The sequence below is a fragment of the Chaetomium globosum genome, genomic scaffold (assembly GCF_000143365.1).
Source record: "Chaetomium globosum CBS 148.51 scaffold_4 genomic scaffold, whole genome shotgun sequence".
Classification (NCBI taxonomy): Eukaryota; Fungi; Ascomycota; class Sordariomycetes; order Sordariales; family Chaetomiaceae; genus Chaetomium; species Chaetomium globosum.
The window spans coordinates 689,904-712,104 of record NT_165979.1 but is presented as its reverse complement, the minus strand read 5'-3'; the positions used below and the strand labels follow the sequence as shown (position 1 = coordinate 712,104).

At 55.9% G+C, this 22,201-nt stretch overlaps 6 protein-coding genes across 6 annotated transcripts; 3 read left to right on the top strand and 3 right to left on the bottom strand.

Annotated features, from left to right (window-relative positions):
• Positions 1–126: 126 nt before the first annotated feature.
• CHGG_03936 (uncharacterized protein) lies at positions 127–1,059 on the bottom strand (the record flags this gene model as incomplete). The annotated part of the gene is made up of 1 exon (XM_001223149.1): positions 127–1,059. The coding sequence occupies one exon, from the start codon at positions 1,057–1,059 to the stop codon at positions 127–129; it is 933 nt and encodes a 310-aa protein (XP_001223150.1).
• Positions 1,060–4,483: 3,424 nt separating this feature from the next.
• On the bottom strand, positions 4,484–7,896 carry CHGG_03935 (uncharacterized protein; the record flags this gene model as incomplete). Its single annotated transcript, XM_001223148.1, has 6 exons — positions 4,484–4,938; positions 4,993–5,566; positions 5,623–6,019; positions 6,079–6,765; positions 6,828–7,472; positions 7,535–7,896. 6 exons carry the CDS (start codon positions 7,894–7,896, stop codon positions 4,484–4,486), a joined length of 3,120 nt encoding a protein of 1,039 aa, XP_001223149.1.
• Positions 7,897–8,462: 566 nt separating this feature from the next.
• On the top strand, positions 8,463–9,752 carry CHGG_03934 (uncharacterized protein; the record flags this gene model as incomplete). Its single annotated transcript, XM_001223147.1, has 1 exon — positions 8,463–9,752. One exon carries the CDS (start codon positions 8,463–8,465, stop codon positions 9,750–9,752), a length of 1,290 nt encoding a protein of 429 aa, XP_001223148.1.
• Positions 9,753–10,419: 667 nt separating this feature from the next.
• On the bottom strand, positions 10,420–12,590 carry CHGG_03933 (uncharacterized protein; the record flags this gene model as incomplete). The annotated part of the gene is made up of 4 exons (XM_001223146.1): positions 10,420–11,864; positions 11,935–12,019; positions 12,117–12,187; positions 12,278–12,590. The coding sequence occupies 4 exons, from the start codon at positions 12,588–12,590 to the stop codon at positions 10,420–10,422; spliced, it is 1,914 nt and encodes a 637-aa protein (XP_001223147.1).
• A 2,447-nt stretch (positions 12,591–15,037) lies between these two features.
• On the top strand, positions 15,038–15,623 carry CHGG_03932 (uncharacterized protein; the record flags this gene model as incomplete). Its single annotated transcript, XM_001223145.1, has 4 exons — positions 15,038–15,182; positions 15,259–15,305; positions 15,357–15,387; positions 15,511–15,623. The coding sequence occupies 4 exons, from the start codon at positions 15,038–15,040 to the stop codon at positions 15,621–15,623; spliced, it is 336 nt and encodes a 111-aa protein (XP_001223146.1).
• A 785-nt stretch (positions 15,624–16,408) lies between these two features.
• On the top strand, positions 16,409–21,719 carry CHGG_03931 (uncharacterized protein; the record flags this gene model as incomplete). Its single annotated transcript, XM_001223144.1, has 3 exons — positions 16,409–16,477; positions 16,588–20,163; positions 20,217–21,719. The coding sequence occupies 3 exons, from the start codon at positions 16,409–16,411 to the stop codon at positions 21,717–21,719; spliced, it is 5,148 nt and encodes a 1,715-aa protein (XP_001223145.1).
• Positions 21,720–22,201: the final 482 nt, after the last annotated feature.

Below are 22,201 nucleotides of genomic sequence, written 5' to 3'. Positions count from 1 at the left end.
TCAATCTTCACATAAGATATTCATTGACTCTAACGTTGTCCAACTGCCGCTCCGTGCCCACGCCCACGTTCAATTCCCGACAGCCAAAGTTCCCTCCACATCTGTCCTCAGTCTCCGAGAAGTGTCTCATGGCAACTTCACCGTCGCCGCGATGTACTCCTCCAGGGTGGTCAACTTGTACGGGACCTCCGCGATACTCTCGTTTAGCAGCCGTTCCGACTCCGAACCGTAGTAGCCACACTCAGAGCAGAACAAGAACATGTTGACAATCGCATCCTGAGCCGCGGGCGGTAGAAAGCCGCGGAATTTCTCCTCAGGCATCAGCAGGTACTGGACCGTCTTCCCCGTCTGCGCCGAGATCCTGGCCGCAATATCGTCCATGGTCGCCCAGGCGCTGCCGGCATAGAGGGTCCGGCCGGCGTACTTGTCGGGGTCGGCGAGGATCACGCCGACAAATTTGCCCGTGTCGGCCACGACGTCGAGCCACGGGTACGGCCGGTCGCCGGCGAAGATGTTGGTGATGGCGTACACCCCCGGCTGTTCGGGCACGGCCCGCGCCGCCATCATGCCCGCCAGGTTCTGCATGAAGGTCGCCGGCGCGTAGAAGGCGCTCTTGATGGGGAGGCCCCGGATGTAGGCCTCGGCCTCGGCCTTGGAGTCGTATGCCGCTACGGGGTATTTTCCTCCTGAGACGGTCTCGCAGTGCACTTGCGTGCTGTAGATGATGTACTGGGCGCCGGCGGCCACGGCGGCGTCGGCTAGGTCCTTGCTCTGGCGCAGCTCGCGCTCTTTGGCTTGCTCGTCGTAGATGGTCTTGGTGGCGGCGAAGACGGTGTTGGCGCCGGTGAAAGCGGCCTTTAGCGATGCTGGATTGTCGAGGTCGGCGCTGACTACTTCGGCGCCCTTGGCACGGAGGGCATCGGCTGCTGGTTTGGTCGTGTCGCGCGTGATGGCGCGGACCTTGTAGCGGCTCGACAGCACCGGGTCTGAGAGGACAAAGTTGGCCACGGAGCCTCCTTGTTGGCCCGTGGCACCGATGATGGCAAGCACTTGGCTCATGGCGTCGTGTGGGCAAAGTTCTGAAGGTGTTTCCGGTGGTGGCGGTTTACTGGGCTTCTTGGAGGGTCTTGATCTGGTACTGTCCCGGCGTTCTGACTACTCTCCCTCTTCCTACCCTACCGTCCGGTGGTTTTTATGCTATTTGGGGGCAAGACAAACTCCCCGAGATACGTGGTCGCCTGACTTAGGGTCGGAACCAAGATGGTGGACTTCCGCCAGCTGTAAAGCCCGTTAATTCCGAATGCCTTTTTTGTCCGAATGAATCTGCAATGCTGTGGCGCCGCCGCCCCAGGAGTAGCTTGGGGGCGGATCTTGGCCGAAGCTTGTTCCTTATCCCTGTCTATTGTCTATTAGTCAAGGGCTTGTCAACGGCCTGTCAGAAGCTTATCAAAGGCTTGTCAAAAGCTTGTTCCCATTACATCTTCTCCATGATTATTTGGCATACCTAGAGTCCACGTTTGGTTCAATGCTGGCGGTGCAGCTACTGTCGAACCTTGATCTCAGCTAGATAACCATAGGCAAGTCATTGCTTTACAACATACAACATACATGGCCGTTGGCTACTACCCGCGCATTACTTGCACCAGGGAGGCTAAGGGTTTGGTGCGAACCGGTGTCAATTCAAAGGGAGGAGGGGAATGCCGTGAGTCACAATGGTGGATCTGGAGAACGCGGCGTACGGGGGCACCTACCAAAACATATCTGTAGCTAGGTATCTAAGAATACCGAAGAATCCCCCCCGAGTATGGCGGAAGGTTGGCTTGACCCACTTCAACATTGAACCCAGCGAAGAGCCTCGGTCAGTCTGAGCTGAAAGTAGCCCCCTCCACTTGCCCCTTCCAATGACTCCCTCGCCTTGAGATCGCTATTAGAGCAACAACGCGAACCACGGGACGCCCGGAGATGCAACATGAATCTCAGTGCCAGCTAGAGCGAAGAGTCGTTAGGCTATTTCTATAGTTCGGAGTCAGCAGATATTGTTGGGTTACTACCTACTCTAGGCTATCTGTATCCTAGTTCTGGGATTGGCAATACACTAAGCATCCCGGCACATATTAGTGAGTTTTAGGCTAGTTTTTTGTCTGTGCTCACTACCCAGGGAAGGGTTGCCTTGGGTCCAAGGACCTACCAATTAGATTACAAGTATGAGCCTACGGGTTTAGGGCCCAGTCATGCCTGGGAAAAACATGGGTTCAATTTGTAAACTTCAACACATTCCTTGCCACTAGGGACGTGATACATAGGGGTTTCATTCTAGGTTTAATCCAAGCCGTAAGTCAGGAGCTTCCAATCGTTTAAAGGAAGATTAAACCCTTGTTGTGGGGTCGGAAATGCCTTCAATGGCATTTAACCTCCATCCATGTTGCCCCTGAATCCTCCTAGGCCGCAACCTTCAGGCGCCAAAATCGTGAATCATATTTGTCGTTTTCTTACTACCTACGTTATTATTATCCCTTGCATGAATTATTCTCTGTTTAGTGTCGTAAACACTCAAATGCAAGTCCTGCCATAGCCTTTCCTGGTGCCACCCCTGAGACTCGTACCGCCAAACATAACCTTTTTCTCAACACCCAGTCATCACATACGACCATACCTACTTGAAAATACGGGATCCCGTCCGCTCTCCCCTAGTCAAACAAGTAAGGGCCAGATCAGTAGTTGGGTCGGTGACGACCAGCGAATCCCTGGTGTTGTATGTTTTTGGACTTTTGGTGACAACCCCCCTGGGTCATCCCAGCGCACATCCACCCATGATCCACCCAAACTCCACATCACCCAGCAACAACCACCCCAGTTTGCTAGCACTCGTACTTCTTTAGGTACTTTCTTTTTCTACGCTATAAAGATACTCTCCCCGTACTTACTATCTCTTCTTCGCAAGGGTGGAGGTCGGACTCGCCCCCTTAGTCACAAAGTTGGGGGACTGGGTTGCTTCTTCCCTCTAATACATTCTGATCAGTCAAGTGGTTGTCTCAAGGAGAGCATGAAGAAATAGGAAGGGACTACTCGCACAAGATGTGGTCAAAGCTTTGCGTTGTGGATGTTGCTGGGAAGCCTCTTCTGTTTTCCATCATCTGGGTCAGTTATGTTGACGCTACCAACCAACCAGAATCTCTAATTTCCAATTTCCTTTACCGCAGAAAGACTCAAAAGGGTCTATTTCCTATCCCCTGCTAGCTAAAAAGATACCGGCCGGTTACAATGAGTTTGGCATACACCATTGGGACCAGCCATTCGCTGCCAAACTCAACCAGGCACCGTGTCATTCGTTGTCTGCGGTGATGATAACGAAGACTGTTAGCCAACTTTACCTCCTGGTCAACCGGCTCGACAACTCGGGCCTCCGGCTGGGTCTCGGGCCGTTAGCTTCTACCCTCGCCCGTCCAAGCGCCTCATCGCCATAGTCGTGCTAAGTGATGATGAGCAAGACGACCCGCTAACTTTCCCATCGACTCGCCAACCTGGCCATTGCTGCAGCTCGGGTCCAAGTAAGTGAGGAAGGATTACCATCCGGCCCGGGGGCCCGTCCAAACAACCTTACAAGAATCGGATTCCTGCCCACGGCCCCGTCGCGAGAAGCTTCTCAAGAGCACCTGCCCATACATATGCGAAAACTGTGCTATGGTGAGAGCGATGAGGCGTTCAACACCGAGTTTCTCTCCAGTCGTCTGCCCAGATGGCTGTTGCTGAGTGCGCAGGGGCAAATGCCCTGCAGCCGCCAACGAAACGAAGAAGTGCAAGCCTTGGCCAGCTAGATGTGACTTAAGCCGATCACATCTTATCCGCCCTAGGCAGATAAGACAAGACGACACCTTGGAAATGGGCTAAGGGGAGCTTTGCTCCTCCCTCGATGGGTGGCACTCATTGGGTCATGGGGACTTCGCCCTGATGGTTGACGATGTTGGTGTTGAGGGGGCTGGTAAGTTCGCGGTTCCGCAATGGCACTCTCGCTCACAGCTAACTCGACTATCGCAGCAATGTGTTCAACAAGCCCGTCTCACATAGTGGCAAGGGGGGTTGGCAGTGGCTGGATGGGGATGCGGGATGGGGATCGAGGATAGTGACAGGGGTAGCGTGGTGGAGTGTCTGGCGATGGGCAAAGGAGATGAAGAATGTGGATGCTAAGACATTTTAAGGGGCAAGTATGGTGTTGAAGCAAACAAACTGTGCCCATATGTTTTGCGATGGGGTATGATTGAAGCTGAGGCGTCTAACCGAAGCAGGAGTCTGCAATGTTATTATACTCTTATGATCTGGATAGTTTGCTGACATTGATCATCTTCCTCCAAATACCCACACGTACCTTGAGCCCCTGCAGATAATTACCGCAGAAAAGCCTCTAGGGATTGCCCCTGCCTTCCGTCTTCCCTTTTCCCACCTTTAACCGACCCGAAACAAGACAAAAGAAAGCCGACAAAATCCATCAGTCCGACTCCCACCCGACCGTGATGGAGTCCTGCGTCGCCGCCTCCGGTTCCTCTTTGACAAAGTCATCATCATGCTTCTTCTTGTCACCATCGAAGTCTCCGCCATCCTCCTCGTCCTTAGGACACCTGTCCCCCTGGCCAGGGAAAAGCTCAGCGAAAAAGCGATCCGCCTTGCGCAACAACAGCGCCATCTCGCCACGCAGCATCATCTCAACACGGGAAGGCCCCAGGCCATCAGAAGAAGCATCGACGCCGACAAGCACCGCCAGGTAGTCGCGCGTGAGCCGTTCTCGCAGGCCCTGGATGCTGGCCTCCAATTCCGCGCCGATCTGCTCGCACATGCCTTCGAGCTGCTCCTGTACGTGATCGGTGGCGGCCCGAAACATGACTCCGCGCTGGTTGGTGACGTGCGTCAGCATAAGGTTCTTCATGCGCATGTAGGATCCGGGACCTGTGACAGCCTGTTAGTCTCTTTCGGTTCTGTTTCTGTGGTGCATGGACGTACCTCGCTCGGCCACACAGCCTTCGTAGGCCGGTGTCATCTCTCCCTGGATGACGGGTGTAAAGCTTCGGCTGGCTTCCCGCTGTAGCTCCTGTGCCAGGCCCAGAACGGATGCCTTCATATCCGCGACGCTCTGCGAATGTCCACGGAGTTGTTGAGTCAGCATATTTAGGCCGGTGTATTGGGTGCCGCGCTCCCTCGCCTGCTCGGTAGCATCGCGGTGGAACTTCTCTATGCACGCCTTTATGACGCGGAGGAAGCTATCAAGGGCCACCGGAAGACGGCGTTGGAAAGCACGTTCCCAGCCATTGGCGAGGTGCTTCGAAATGGGGCTGAAGAGCTCGTCGTTGAAGTCGCGAGCGCCCGAAGCGCCGGCAAAGACACCATTCCTCCTGCAAGTGGCCTTGTAAGTCGCCCATAGCAAGCCGCCCGTCGATCTGTGGGCCCCCCATTGCGTCGCCGTCGGCAGGGCTGCTTCGACCGCCGCTGGTATGTACTTGTGAAAATTCTCAAAAATGCTCTCGTCCAAAACTTCTCGTACAGATGTCAGACATTCTTCCAGCGCAGTTTCAAGTTCCTGGCCCGGAGTTAGTTGGATGGGTGGGTTGGTGCTGGAGCAGGGTGGTCGCTAACCTGCTCTATCCTGCGAAGTTGCTTCAGCAGGCGCGTTTCCTCCTTTGTCTTGTCTGCGTTGGACAAGGTTGACCCTGTTCCGTCGTCGGAAGCCCACATGGTCATTGAGTTGAGGAGCTGCATGAGGTCGTTGAGGAAGCGCCGAGAGTTGGCAGCTCGGCCGGCTTCAGTGAGCTTCTTGGCATGCGCCTGCAATTGGGGAATTTCGGTATCGTCGAGTGATTGGAAGCCGCCTCCGTTGAAGTCGTCCTTCTGGAGTCGGCCGCTCAGCTTCTGAAAAGCACGGCTGCTGACGCAGAATACGGGGAGGGATGCGGCAACCGCGTCATAGTCTCGAAGGTCGGTTTCGGGGTCGAAGTTAGCTTCATCCTCCTCTGCCGCGTTCTCTTGATCGAGCCTGTACAAGGGTTAGCTCTCGCGCTTCACGCCGTCTCAGCTGGCCCCGCAGTTGCTTACTCTTTGATGCCCATCGCAAAATCCTGCTTGATTGCCCGTCTCGAATATTCGTTGCGGCCCTGGATGCAAACAGCCTTCACCTCAGCGAGCAGCATTTCTTTCTCCGTGACAAACTCCTTAATCTTCTCACGGGTGGTCTTGACTTGCTCCTCAATCTCCTTCTTCTTCACTCGGACCTCCTTCTTCTCGGCCTTCAGAGACGCGAGCTTGGCCTCGATCTGATCCTCGGTCAGTGGTTCACTGTCTTCAGCCATGCGCTCTTGGTTTTCCTTATCGCTGGAGTCTGAGCTGTCCGTATCGGAAAAGTCGCTGTCGAGATCACTGGAAGTGCGATTCTTACGGCTGCGTTTTGGTTCAAACCGCCGCTTGCGTTTTTTGGTGGGCGTGTTGGGGGGCGGGTACACGGTGCTACCGTCAGCCAGCTTGCTGGCCAAGGTCTCCCACTTGTCCCAGGTCTGCTCAATTTTGTCGACAAGATCGTTGCAAGCATCTCGCTCATCCCTGAGGTCTGCAATGTCAGACTTGAGCCTCCGGATGTCGTCCGAGAGCTCTTGGATCCTAGACCAGGACTCTGAGATCTCCTCTTCGATGCCCAGACTCTCTGACGCTTCAGTGACAGAAATGTCGTCCGTCTTGGAGCAGATGAAAGTCACGGCGGAGTATGTGCCATCGTACTTCAACTGGCGCCTGTCAACCTCGTTAGCAATCCCTACCGGACCCAAGAACGGGGTGAGGGAGAAAGCACACACCTGAAAGAGTCGCCTAGAAGGGATTTAGCAGTCTTGTCGTCTACTGCTCTGGTAATTGGGGCGACGATCCACAGGCCGGTACAGGCCTTCATGTAGTTGGCGGCAACGGCAGCACGAGCCGCGTTCGAGTCCTGGACACCGGGCAAGTCGACGATGCAAGCGCCAGTGGCCAGGGCAGAGGCCTTGGTGAAGATGCGGACAACCTTGATCAGAGGCCAATACTCCATGCGCCTCTCGGTGTCCTTCTCCTTGCTGTCGACATAATTTTGCAATTGACGATATAAGCTCGCGGCCGTGGTTGCCCGAAGCTTCTTGACGGTCCCAAGCACCTGTCGGACAGTGGCTTGGTCGGCGAGAGCCTCGGGGGTTGCTTGGGTGATCATCTCTTTGGTCATCTTGGGATAGACAGCCCTGATCTTGGCGTACGCAACGCCGGCATCGCTATCCTGGTTCGTGCACTCGCGAGAGATTTCCCCACTGCCGTCGAGAAGGTCGCTATAGAGACCGCGGAGGTCTTTGATCCAGTCATCAGCGGCGATAAAGTCGACCTCAGCACGATACAACTCCTCGGGGCTTTCTGAGTAGTTGTATGAGATCTCGGTCGGGGAGGCGGTGCATGCTCTCATGCAGTTGGTGGGGAGGAGCCTATTGTGACAAGTAAGTGATTTGGGCGGGGACAATAGCAGAAGATGACGGTGATAACACACCTTTCCTCATCGAGCACGGCACTGATCACAGACGACTTTCCGGCCCCTGTATTTCCCACGACACCTACGATGGTGCGCGTGGGCTTTGCAAGCGCTTCGAGATCAACGATAGACTTCAGCCATTCCGAACCTGCGGCTTCTGCAGCCCCGCCCTCTAGTGGCTCCTTCAGACTTTTAAGGACTCGTGTACCGATGCTGACACCATTCTCAAGGAGCTCAGGTGATGTTCCTGGAGTGAGGAGTTGTTGGAGATAACTTGTGTTAACGATGCTGTCAACATTACTCGACTTGTTCGCAATTTCGGCATGGCAAACAACCCCGCGACCGGGGTCATCCACCGGCTCGGGTTTCACCCTCGGCATGGTGTAGATGTCCTTCTTGATCGGACAGCCAGTGTGGCGCGGAAAAGAACGATGTGGGATGACTGGATTCTCAGTGGTGGCTTGGTAGAATGTGGGTGTGTGGATGTGTGGGTTGGTGTGTGGGTTTGTAGGTCCGAATTGTAGGGGGCCAATTTAATTTCTTGGGGACCGTGTCTTTCACGCGTTCTGGGGGTGCTTTAACACGCGATCTCCTTGTAAGGTGGGGAAGTGGGGCTTTGCGTTTCTTCGCGCCATCTCGTGACTGCGATCAACAGAATTCCTAGGCGGCAATGGCTTGGCGTGTAATCTTATTCAGTAGTTATTACAGTATTTAACAAGCTTACCTGAATTGAATTTTCAACTGGCTGCCCCGCGTCGCTTGACACTTGCACAAGAAAATCATCACCCTGACGAAGAACAGGGATTGGAGTAAACAAAATCCAGGGGAGAAAAAAGGAGGCGAGGCTGTTGAATGGGACACCTTAACAGCTTCATAACTAAGTTTGTTACAAAGAATCCATCCACAATCGTCATCCCGCCCTTCACAACCACATAATTGAACCAAAATGGGCGATTCAAAGAACACGGCACCACCCGCAGGGCCAGCTCCGGATATTCTATCTATGGTCCCAGAGTTACCCCCTGGTCGTACCCTCAACGCGGGCATGACCTTCGATGAGACAGTGGCCAATCTCAAGCAACACCCCCTCTTTATGACGGAACTGGACCCAAGTGAGGACAACGATGAGCTGGCCGCGCTACAGGCCCTTGCTTATGATGGCACCCCCCTCGAGAACGCCATCAATTTTAAGGAGCAAGGGAACGAATGTTTCCGGGAGAAGCGTTGGGCAGATGCAAAGGAGTTCTATGGCAAGGGGGTGGCCGTCCTAGCTGCGGAAGAGCTGAGGAGGGCCAAGGGCGAGAAGAAAAAGGTGCAAAAGGCTGCCGAACCAGTGGCGATCAACCCGGACGCGGATAACTCCCTGGGCGGCGTAGACCTAGAGGAGGAGGTTCCCGCACCTAACAAGGAAAATTTCGAAGAAGTCCCTGACGACCCGGCCGAGGTGAAGTCCGAACGGGCCCTCCTCGAAACCCTGTACATCAACCGGGCCGCCTGTCACCTAGAACTACGCAACTACCGCTCCTGTACTATCGACTGCGCCGCCGCCCTCCGACTCAACCCGCACAACATCAAGGCGCTCTACCGCTCCGCTCGCGCCCTGCTCCTCGTCAACAAGCTCGCCGAGGCCGACGACGCCTGCGCGCGGGGGCTCGAAATCGACTCCTCGAGCAAGCCGCTCCTGGCGCTCGCGCAGGACATCATCAAGGCCGCCGAGGCGGACGCCGCGCGGCGCAAGCGCGACGAGGAGCGCCTGTCCAACGAGCGCCGGCGCGTGGTGCTGCTCAAGACGGCGCTGCAAGCCCGCGGGATCCCCACGCGCAGCACGGGCAAGCCGCCCGACATGGAGGACGCCAAGGTCAAGCTATCGCCTGACGACTTGGACCCGGCCAGCGCGCTGGTGTTCCCCACCCTGCTGCTGTATCCGTGTCATTTCGAGAGCGACTTCATCAAGGCGTTTAACGAGCAGGAGAGCTTGGAGCAGCACTTTGGTTATGTCTTTCCCCTGCCGTGGGACCGGACGGGCGAGTATAAGCCTACGGGAGTCGAGTGCTATGTTGAGACTACTAGCGGAGGGTTGGTGAAGGTCGGGAGGAAAGTGCCGCTGTTGAAGGTATTGGGGACCGGGAACGTGGAGGTGGTGGATGACTTGCTGAAGATTTTTGTTGTACCAAAGGCAAGGGCGGAAGGGTGGGTGAAGGAGTTCAAGGAGAAGAAGGCGGCGGGGCGTCCGTAGGGGGGGAAGGTCAATAAGGCGGAATGATACCCGTGTGGCAGGAGTTGGGACAAAACGCCAACATGAGGTTGATTTGAGGACAGGACAAGACTAAACCCCAAGGGGAACCAATGCCCTGAGTGCATCTCAGCAAGATGCTCTCCGGACAACTCTATCTGAAACCAAGACTATGAATATGAGTTAAAACACCGACAGAGGACCGCACGCCTTACATACTCCAAATACCACCTTGCGCCGCTTCCACCAATGCAATGCAAGGTAATACACACAAAGCAATACCTTCCCCCATGCCACACAGTATTCATCAACCCCTAACCGGCCCCTTCCAGTCGCCCGTCCAACCAACAAAGAAAACACACCGAGTAAACGCCAAGGCAAAGTAAGGAGACACTCGGAGCCCTCCACTGAACTCAAGACGTGATCCGCCACCGACCTTTGAGCAAGCCGTCCGACCCCAAAGCCCCATGTTCTCCATCAAACACAACGCCACTAACTCCAACCATGATCTCCCCTAGCCTCACTCACACCAACACCAACCAAACACCTATTACCTCAACGCTCCAGCGTCCTCCGCCGCTTCGACCGCCTAGTCGGCCCGGTCGCGCCACGCGAAGCGCGGCCCACAACAGCGGTAGCAGGTGCGGTGGGGGTGAAGGTGGCGGCGGAGTTAGCGACTGGGGCAGCAGCAGGTGTCGGAGCCCAGCTTGGATGACCGCGCGGAAACAGCACCGGCGCCCCTACCGCCCCCAACACCCTCCTCATCCACATCCACACCCCCAACCAGATTCCCGCGATTCTCCTCATCCACAGCACCCTGGCTGGGCATATGCATATGCATCTGCATCAGCATCAGCGCCGCAATCCCGCCTCCGATGGCGTGCCGCTCAGCAGCAGCAGCAGCAGCGGCAGCAGCAGAAGCAGGAGCAGAAGCAACAGCGCCCCTCCCCTTCCTCCTCGTTGTCGGGAGCGCCGCCGACGCTCGGGCTGGTAGAACATGGCGGTGCCAGTGGCCGTGGTCTTGGTTGGGAGGAGTGCCAAGGGAATGGAGAGGAAGGGGCGGTGCCATTTCTTTCTCCGCCCACTGGTTGCTGGGAATGTGTGTGGGGTTGGGAGTCGGAGGCGGCGCTGCCACGGATTGTGGGCTGGCGCTGGCGCTGGTGGTGGCGCTGCTGACGTGGCTGGGGCTGGCATCGTAGTCGATCTCATATTCGCCGTCGTCTTCTGAGGTGGTGCCGAGGTTGTAGTCGTTGTGGATGAGATGGGGGTCGTTGTTGTGGTGATGGTGGTGGTGGTGGGGTTGGGGGTCGTGGTGGGTGTCGGGGACGCCATCGACCTTGCTGTAGCGGCGCTTGAGGCGGAGTGGGGCAAGGGTGATTCCCTGCTCTAGTAGGGACGTGGAGGCCAGCGGCGGCGGAGTGTCACGTGTATGTTGGTAATGGTTTGGGTAGTGGGAGCGAGGCTGGTGTGACTGCCAGTTGCTTGTGTTGCTTGCGGCACCCAGGATCGGAGACCGGGGGACGGCGGAGAGCCAGGGGTTGGCGGTCGCTGTGACGTTCAGATTGAGGAGCTCCTCGTGGAGGTGAGAGATACCGCGGTCGTGATATATGGTGGAGGTTTGGGGCGGCGGCCGGTTCACGGCTGTCCACGCCGGGGAACTCTGCGGTGTGGGCACCGCCGCTGAGTCCATTGGAGGCCTTGGCTCTGAGATACATGGAGGCGCCATAGCTAGCACTCGATGGCCGTGGCGTTCCGACATTCGGTGGCAGTCAACATCTGTATCGGTATATGGGCTCGGGAGAGGGCGCCGGTCGTAATCTGAATGATAGTCGTAGGGCTCAGTAGTTCGTGTCGAGCGCCGGGAGGGCAGGGGGCTGACGCTGCGGGATGGCCGCGGGCTAGGGAGGGCCGCGGCCGGCTTAAACAGCGCAATGGCATCGTTCCTCGCCCGTTCCACAATCTCTGGGCTGATTGACATGCGGCCGTAGCCGTGGGATTTCTTTGGAATGCATTCGAAGGGGAAGTTCGGGCCGAAGAGCGGGATGAGAGCGCCGGCGATCTCGTGGCAAAATGTCGCGCAGACGGCTTTGGCGCAGGAATATGGCATCCAGTAACCTGCAATCCCAAAGTTAGTACAGGAATAGCACAAAAAGAGTACGAGAGAGTTCATCTGAGAAACACGCACCTTGGGCTTTTATGGAACCACCGGTAATGCTGTAAGTGATGTCTTTGAGGCCCGGGTTGAGGTTGAGCATTTTCGCGGGTGCGGTCTGTCTCGATCAGCGGCGCCTGCAGGGGAGGAAGAGAGAAACCAACCTTGCCGTAGTGGAGGCACTTGAAGAAGGAAGTCATGCGGACGAGGCCAACGTTGTAATCCCACATGACTGTGTAGCTGGTCTCGCCGTCGCCATCGGGGAGTTTGAAGTCGTAGTGGAAGACTGGTTTAGTTAGTCCTGCTACCTACCTCGGGCAGCTTGCCTTACCTTGAAATCCCTCTCTGCCGGTCTTGGTGAAGAAGTCCTTCTTACCACTGTTGTAGGGTATCCGCTCGCCGGTCTCCTGGATGGAGCCAAAGGGGTGCACTTGGAACCTGCGAATCTCGCGGAGGGAGTGCTCGTCCAGGACTTCAAAGGGTGGGAAATTCATGGCGGCCCCAGTCTTGCACCGAGGGGTGTCCTGGGTGTCTTCGATCATTCTGAGCGTCTCGATCGAGGACCTGACTGAAGTTGGTTGGCTTCGAAAGGCTACAATCCGCTGAGCTGGTGAAACAGGAGGAGGGCGAAACGTTGGCAACGGAGCCTGGGGAGGCTCCGGGTTAAGAAGATCTGCTACGGACACCATGGCGGTGAGGTTGTGGTGTAGATGCCTCGCGTACTTGTCGCGATGGCTGCAGCCCGTGCCGTGGGGATGGAGGGGCAACGAGTGGAGGGCCGACGGGAAGGTGGGGGACGCAGGACGCAGGACGCAGGACGCGGGTTATCAAGTCAGACAGCCCTTGCAGCCCCAGAGGGCCGAAGGCAGGAGGCCAAATCTCTCTTTCAGTCCACAAACAACAAAGCTCCGCGCAACCTTCGCGAGCTGGCGGGGGCTTCAAGGGCGTGCACCTGCGACAAGGAGCACGGCCACTCCTTCTTCTTCCCTGAGTACCGGCATGCAACGACCTGCAGCCCCGGTGGGTATCTCCGTTCTGTTTGGTGTTCTCGACGCAGTTTCTTTGTCCCAGGTCCCAGGGAATCGACCACTAGACGGCGGATGGAAGCGTTTGACCCTTCCACCGCTCTTTCGGGGCCCGAGTTGTCAGTCAGAAAGTGACAAGTGACGGCGAAGCGGCGGTCAATAATCGGCTTGATGATCGTGGCGGCGATGGTTTGATAGCAGTGACTGTGGCGGCAGACTAACTGAGTAGGGGGGAGTGTGACTATGCAGTGGGCGGTTGTGTACCCCCTGGCGGTATCGTTTTAGGCGCCAGTGCCGCACGCTCAACTCTAGGTAAACCCCCTCAACCGTGGCCTAGGCGCCGTATTACCGCCAGGCAAATCAGGGATTGCAAACATCAAGGCGAGACGATAGAGGTAGGCGGGTCGAGGGCCCTGTGTTCTCGCAGGTCGGCGCTTGGTTCTCTCCAACGGGCACGGGTGTCCAAGCTCCGCGATGGCCTTGGGGCCACAGAATCAGCAAATGAGTTTGGCATCGCAAATGCCACCCCGGGGGCGACCGGGCAGGGATGCGGCCTGTTTGGGGTCACTTGACAGAAAGTAGACCGTCGGTCGGCTGCAGGAGGCGTTGTGTGGTTACTTGGTTGAGAATGCCCGGTGAGAAGGTGGAACAAAGAACGAAACCTGTCCCATGTTGACATCCCAAACAGAGATGACTGCTTGACTCGGCACACGTGGCTGCTTTGCTCACCGCTTGAGGAGCGCCTGTCCGGTGAGGGCATCATGAAGAATTCTCGCCCAGTTACACTCCGGAAGGGGTTTGTTGGTGTCACTCCTTGAGGCCCCAATCGAACCAGTCTCTGTTGCGCGAGGGGACAATATCGTCCACCCGGAAGAACATAGCTCCAGAACGGAGACCGTGAGTACCGGTCTCGACCAAAGCCGCTCCCTTTTCTAGAACCGGGTTCTCCTGCAAGAAGTCTAGGCTGCTTCGAGAAGGCGATCGGGCATTCTTCGCCCAAGTTTTGCAGCAGTGGTGCGGCAGGGGGCATTTGTCACTGCACCGAGCCTTGCTTGCCCCCACGAGCTTGCGCTTTGCGCGACGGCAGCACAAGAAAACCGTCCGATGAGGACAGAGGCATGGTCTGAAACCCGCCAACCCTGCTGAGAGAGAACCCTCTTTGTTCTTCAACCATGGCGGTGTCGACGGGATGCGCCTCGTCGGTGTCCCCGGGCACCTCAGGGACGGCCGAACACCAGGCTTAGGGCGAGGTAGAGCCAGACGCATGGCCCGGGGCCGATGGGATTGCAGGTAGTTGAAAGAAAATGTGGCGCCGAGGCTGGCGACAGGCGATGGCCAGAGATGACGCGGAAAAACATCACTTGACCGCTCGTTGCTGCACGCCCTGATGGGCGTCCACTGACGGAGAGGCTGGACACAGCGAGCCGTTGTGTTCCAGGCAACATGGATCCCTCGACTCGTCACCCCTGAGCCATGCCCAAACCTGCCGCTCCAAGTGTGATGAGTGCTGCAGCCACCCGCCAGCTCTCGCGGCAAGCCCGCCCGCCACCAAATGCCCAAACCACAGGCGGCACACCGCCCCAAACGGCAGAATAGAGGTCAGGAAACACCAAATTGAGCCATGAAGGAAGACCGACTAAGCCCAGAACGTCTGATGAGGGTTTCGGAGAGCTGGGAAGGGAGTTCGTGTGCCCTGGCCAGCCGGCCCGGAAAAGGGGTGTCGGAGGTCGGAATCTCTGATCCCAAATCCATGCATAACAAAACCAACAGCTTAAATTGAGGCATTATCAGCCGCCTGTGAGTTCGGCATTCAACTCGTCAACTTCGCCGTGTCCTTGTCGGCGACTGTTCGATGAGTTCCCTGTCTGGTAATTGATCTGCCCGGAACCGCGAACCCAGGTCAGGCAAGATTGGTGCCCGATCCAGCGCCGTCGAGCTGCCGTTGCCAGCCACATAAAAGTAAGATGATGGATCTGGCTGCACGTCAATCTGCCAGTCATGGTCCGTAGGAGGCGGCCCATCGCCCAAGGTATTCCAGGCCAGAACCCTGGCCATGGCGTCGCGCGCATGTCAAAAGAGCCCCTAACCCAAGCAGTGCGACTGCCACAAACATGTCGCGGCTATGGACATCGGATCGGGAAATTTCCAGGCGCGTGCTGTCTGGAGGACAAGTAGCACGGCAGACTGCGGGCAGCAGAACACAACGTCCACCTACAAGACAGAAGGCGGCTCCACACCCCAAGAGGAGTAACAGCAGTATGAGAAGCCCTGGCAGCATGGGACTGTCTCCAGCGGGCCTTTTCCCGAAATTGATTGGAGCCGCTTGAAACAGGTGTCTGGACAAGACGGGCGTTTACAGCCGGTCCGGAAAGCACGCAGGTGCGGTGCGTCGTCGCCATTTAGTGATGGGACCCTCGGGGTTTGGTCCAGGCATTCAGGGGGCTGCCATTCGAGGACAGCCGTGAGTGAAGGAAGGACGGGTCCTGAAAAGTAATTAATTCACGGCCAACATCGGGGAGCGGCGCAACTGGGTAAACGTGGTTGGAGCGTACAACCAGTTACGCACCATCAACCACAACCGCAGCCACAACCGCAACCGTAGCCGCAACCGCAACGGTCGAAGGACTCGATCCGCATTTTACCACTGTTGTCCTTGTAGGGAAATTGCATTATCAAATCGCCGGAATGGCCACCTGACTTCACTGCCCCCTTAATCATCGCACATGTGCAATCGTGGAGGCCAGAAGAAATCCGCCGATTTCGCAACGAGCAAACAAAGAAGGTTGGTCGGTTCAACCATGGAAAAGCGAGGAAAGGGCGCGGGCACGAAAAAAAAAAAAAAAGAAAGAAAGAAAGAAAGAAACGGGAAATTCGTGACAGAATCAACGGGCTTAGGTCAAAAGTCATTACAAATATAAAAATAACGCAGGTAACTAGACAATTGTCGCTCATTCTCCACTGCCTCTCCCGTTCCCTCTGTTTGCTCTGAATACTGTTTCCTCGTTGAGTGTGTTTGCGGGTTGAGAAGAGTGGGGCAGGCCCGTGCCCCCTTACTGGCCCCTCATTGGTGCCTCAGGCAGCAAGGTTTGCTGCTTGAAGTTTATGCACGTCGCGTCTGGTCGTCGTCTCAACCGCGACCGAATTCTGATCGCCTGTTTGGGAAATCCACACAACACATTCTCTGTTTACCATTGGCACGCTTTTGCCACAACAAGTGCATCTCGCAGTACAGCCACCACCTTTTGCAGCCTCAGCTGGTTCTTTTGCTGTACCCGCACCCTTCTTTTGTTTTCGAAATTACTGAGAGATTGAGTCACCGAGGCCAGCCCCTGGTATTTCCTTTCATTGTTCGTCGATCGCGACGAAATTTCTTTCGCATTCTGCATGCGCGGCACTCTTTTGTTGTCCGCCCGCCGACGCCTTTCTTCAGCCCCTAATTTTCCGCGTCTTTTGTTGTGGAACACTGTTTTCAACCCGTCGCCATGGATTCGGAGGTCGACTCGGTCTTTGGCGACTACCAAGATGATTCAGACGGCTACTCCCCAGAGGTGGTACGTATGTTGTGATCCTGCACTTATCAGCAACTCGGCTACTTTCGCTTCTAAGACCGCGCCGCGAGCACATTCCTCTTCCAATCTACATGCGACTAACAGTTTCTCAGAAGTCCAAGACTAAGGCAGCACCGAAGAAAACAGCGACTACGAAACCTGGCAAGATGGTCCAGACAACACTCACAGCCGGCAAGCCCGCCGCAAAAAAGCGACCAAAAGTGGAGAGCGACGGCGAAGATGGAATCACACCCCCCAAGAAGAAGAAGGCGCCCGTAAAGAAGACGGGTACCAAGCCTCTCGTTGAGATCGAGAACGACAGCATGGTGATCGATGACGATGAGCCCTCAGCGAAACCCGCTGCCAAGTCCAACAAGACGGCCACTGAGACATACCAAAAGCTCACTCAGCTCCAACACATCATCAAGCGTCCCGACACGTACATCGGGTCCGTCGAGCGCACGGACCAAAAGATGTGGGTGTACAACAAGGCAGAGAAGCTGATGGAGAACCGCACCGTCGGTTTCGTTCCTGGCCTGTACAAGATTTTTGACGAGATTCTCGTGAACGCTGCGGACAACAGCCAACGAGACTCGTCCATGACGTATCTCAAGGTTACTGTTGACCGTGAGACTGGTGAAATCTCAGTCGAGAACAACGGCAAGGGCATTCCGATTGAGATGCACGAGAAGGAGAAATGCTACATCCCTGAACTTATCTTCGGTCACCTTTTGACGGGTTCAAACTACGACGACGACGAGAAGAAGACGGTCGGTGGCCGTAACGGTTATGGTGCAAAGCTTACCAACATCTTCAGTCAAAAGTTCTCCATCGAGCTCCAAGACTCCAAAAACGGCAAGCGGTACAAGCAGACTTGGACGGAGAACATGGGCAAGATGGAAAAGGCCAAAATCAACTCCAACAAGTCTGCGGATTTTGTCAAAGTATCCTTCCTGCCCGACTACAAGCGGTTCGGCATGGAGGACGGGATTGACGACGACCTGGAGGGCCTGATCTACCGTCGCGTTTACGACATGGCCGGCACGGTGTCTGGCATCAAGGTTTGGCTGAATGGCGAGCATCTCAAGATCAACTTCAAGACGTACTGCGAGCTATACGCCAAGTCCATTGCCAACGAGCGGGGCGATGTCGCCGTCGACGGCGAGAAGCCGGTTGCAAAGGTCGAGTTTGACCAGCAGAGGCACAACGGCCGCCTGTGGCAGATCGGCTTCACCGTCTCAGACGGCTCGTTCCAGCAGGTGTCGTTCGTCAACAACATCGCGACCACGTCCGGCGGTACCCATGTCAACTACATCGCCGACCAGATCTGCGATGCGCTTGCCAAGGAGCTGACCAAGAAGAAGAAGGGCCACTCGCTGAAACCCTCGCACTTTCGCAACCACATCTTCATTTTCATCAACTGCCTCATTGACAACCCGGCTTTCAATTCTCAAACAAAGGAGCAGCTGACGACCAAGATGAGCGCATTCGGCAGTAAGTGCGTGCTCAGCGACCAATTCCTGAAGAAAGTCAAGGCTTCCGAGGCCATTGCAAACATCATGGAATTCGCCGACAGGAAGGCGGATAAAATGATGGCCAAGAGCGACGGCAACAAGCGTTCCCGCATCAGCAACGACAAGCTTATTGATGCCAATTGGGCCGGCACCAGGCGCGGCCATGAGTGCACTCTAATCTTGACCGAAGGTGACTCAGCCAGAGGTCTGGCCGTTGCTGGCCGTGCTGTGTTGGATCCCGACCGTATCGGTGTCTTCCCGCTCCGCGGTAAAATGCTCAACGTCCGCGACGCCTCGCTCGAACAAATCATGAAGAACAAGGAAATTGAGAACATCAAGAAGTTCCTAGGTCTCAAGCACAAGCAAAACTACACGGACACCAAGGGCCTCCGCTATGGCCACCTGATGATCATGGCCGATCAGGATCTGGACGGTAGCCACATCAAGGGCTTGCTCATCAACTTCCTCGAAGTGCAGTTCCCCTCACTGCTGCGCATCGACGATTTCTTCCAGGAGTTCATCACGCCGGTGGTCAAGGTTTGGCAGGGCTCCAATCCGAAGAAGCCCCAAAACCTCAAGACGTTCTTCAACCTACCCCAATACGAGACCTGGAAAGACTCGCACAAGTCCGACTTGCGGAGGTGGAAGTACAAGTATTTGAAGGGGTTGGGTAGTTCCTCCAATGAGGATGCCCAGATCTACTTCAAGGACTTGGACCGACATTTGAAGAAATTCGACGTCTTGCAGCCCGAGGAGTCGCAGTTGTTTGAGCTGGCTTTTTCCAAGAAGAAGGCTGATGCTCGTAAGGAGTGGCTGGGCAACTTTGTCCCCGGAACCTACCTCGACGCGACGGCGGCTAGGAAAAGCTATACCGACTTCGTCCACAAGGAATTGATCCTCTTCAGCATGGCTGACAACATGCGGTCCATTCCCTCCATGGTTGATGGCCTGAAACCCGGTCAACGAAAGGTCATCTACGGTGCCTTCAAGCGAAACCTCGTCAACGACCAAAAGGTTGCCGAGCTTGCTGGTTACATCTCCGAAGTGGCCGCTTACCACCACGGCGAAGTATCCCTGCAGCAAACGATCGTCGGTCTAGCGCAAACATATGTTGGGTCCAACAACGTCAACTGCCTCGAGCCCAGCGGCAACTTTGGTTCTCGTCTTTCTGGTGGCTCGGATGCTGCTAGCGCCCGTTACATTCACACGAGGCTGTCACCATTCGCCCGGCGCATCTTCTCTAAGCTTGACGAGCCCAATCTTGAATATCAATTCGATGATGGAAACATGATCGAGCCCAAAGTCTATGTCCCAATCCTTCCGATGGTTCTAGTCAATGGTGCCGACGGTATTGGTACGGGTTGGAGCACATCCATCCCCAACTACCACCCAATTGAGATCGTCGACAACCTAAAACGCCGGATGGGTCGACTCGATCCCGAGGATTCAGAGGAGAAGGCTTTCAAGCCCATGACCCCCTGGTTCCGGGGTTGGAAGGGTGTGCTTGAATCCGACGGCCCTAACAGGTACAAGTTCAACGGCATCATCCAACAGGACGAACAAAACCCGAACGAGATTCATGTCACCGAACTGCCTATCCGGATGTGGACCGACGACTTCAAGTCCAAGCTGGAGGACATCCTTCGCGCCGAGAAGACTCCCTCGTTCATCAAGGACTACAGGGAATTCAACGACCATCAAACTGTTCATTTCATCATCGATATGGAAGACAAGCACATGAAGGCGGCGCTCGATGAGGGTCTGTTAGAGAAGTTCAAGCTTAGCAAGAGCATGACTACCACCAATCTCGTCGCATTCAACACCCGCGGTCAAATCCACAAATACGAAAACCCGGAGGAGATCATGGAAGAGTTCTACCACTACCGTTTCAACATGTATACGGAGCGGAAGAAGCACTGGCTTGGTGTCTACCATGCCGACTACCGCAAGCTCAAGAACCAGTATCGCTTCATCTTGGAGATCATTGAGAACAAGCTCATCGTCAACAAGAAGAAGAAAGATGTGCTCGTCCAAGAGCTTCGCGACCGGAAATACGAGGCCTTCCCACCAAAGGATGACAAGAAGTCCAAGTCTACCGACGAGGAGCTCGGCAAAGACGATGCCGAGGATGAGGACACCTCAAATGGCGCACGGGATTACGACTACCTTCTCTCCGTATGTGCCCCCGCTGTGACTTTCCCGCGCCACAGTAAGCTAACAGATAGCAGATGCCCATTTGGTCGCTCACGAACGAACGCCTCGAGAAGCTCAAGAACCAGATTGCAGCCAAGAAGGCCGAGCATGACGAGCTTGATGCCCTGAGCGAGAAGGATCTATGGATCAAAGACCTGGACGAATTTGTCGACGAGTGGCACACACAGTTGAAGCTGGATGCGGAGATCACGGCTGATATCCGTCGGATGGGCCGTCGCACGTCACGGAAGATCGGGGCTGGCCGGGGCCGTCGCCCGAAGGACGACGACGAGTATGCGCCGGAGAAGAAGACCAAGGCCAAGGCCCCCAAGGTCGAGAAGGTCGAGACCAAGACCCATCAAAGGTTTACCGAGAAGTTCCAGGCAGCGGCCAACCCCAAGCCCAAGATCGACCTCTCCGACGATGACTTCGCCCTTCTTGGCAAGAAGGCGGCGGTCAAGCAAGAATCGGAACCTCCTGCTTCGATTCCAGAAACCGCAAATGTGCGCAACAAGCGGGCGGCCGCAACCAAACCCAAGTCCAAGTATATCTTAAGCGACGGCTCGGACGACGACTTCATGGAGTTGGGGAAGGCTGATGTGAAGGATGAATCTGAGGTGTCTGAGCCGGAGGAGCTTGTCCAGAAGCCAGTCAAGCGAGCCGCAACCAAGGCCAAGCCATTATATGCGGGCTCGGACCTTGATGAGTCTGGTTCAGAGGACGTAGTTGAAAAGCCGACTAGGCGGGCAGCAGCTAAAGCTAAGCGAACCTACATGGATGAGGAGTTTGGCTCGGACAGCGACGACAATGGCGATGACATGCTCGGCGACACCGGCGCCATGGTGAAGGGCATAGGAGCCCCCGCCACAAGCGGTGGCAGGCTTAGTCTGTTTGCCATGTCCCGGCCGGAGGCGGGCGATGCACCCATCCCCGAACTAAAGGCCAAACCGTCAAGATCTATTCTTGATCTTGACGAACATGACGACACGAATTACGAGGCCCTCGCTATGTCCTCGCCTCGGAAGTCGACCAAGCCAGACGACGTTGATGACTTCCTCTCCGACGATGAGTTGCCCGCCGTAAAGCCCACGGCCTCCAAAGCAGAGGCCCCCCTCACGGTTGTTGCGGGTGCAGCAGCCAAGAAACGGGGCCGCCCGGCCGGGTCCAAGAACAAGGTCAAGGCCGACGACGCACCGGCTCCGGCGCCCAAGACCACCAAGGCCAAGACCCTGACCACCAAAGCTAAGACGGCTGCCCTCTCCCCTGCGGCCAAAGCCTACGCCGCCAAGAAGGCCAGGAAGGTTCTCAGCGATGATGAGGACGATATCATGGAGGACGCGCCGGCCAGTCCGCCGCCCGCGGCCAGGCCCCTTGCTAGGAGACCGGGGCGCGCCGCTGCGGCCAAGGCCAAGGCAAAGCCGACGTACATCGACGATGACGATGACGATGACTTTGTCAGTGCCGACTCTCGTAGTGGTGGGCGCAAGGGGAGGAGGGATGAGAGCGACGCGTTCGACATGGACGAGGATAGCGAGTAGAGTGGGAAGGAGGTTAGTTGTTATGAGATATGACTCTCTATCTCTCTGTCTCTTTGTCTCTATCTTGCCGGGGTTAAATCAGGCTTCTTGTCTGTTTGCTTGGTAGATCTATGAGATGTCTTGTCGTTCTCTATCGTTCCTTTTTTTTTTGGCGGTTCCCGAACTTAGTTGGGGCAGGGTCGGCTGGTGGCGTTGGTTGGTTGGGTGGGTGGTGGTTTCCTGGAAGGGTGGCAGGGAGGAAGGGCGGATGATTCGCATATTTCCGTTTAGCTTTTTTTTTCCTTTGTTGCTTGCTATGCATCTTTTTATTCCTAGTTGGTTGGTTCGCAGAAACACGAAGGCCCGTGTATTATTTTGCTTCGGTTGCTAAATAAAGTTATGAGTTACAATTTGGACCCAGCCAGGCCGCTTCTGCTCCGTGTCCGGCCTAAGCAGGCATGACTTTGTCGCTAAAAAACCACAAACCGGTTGAGACTTCGCCA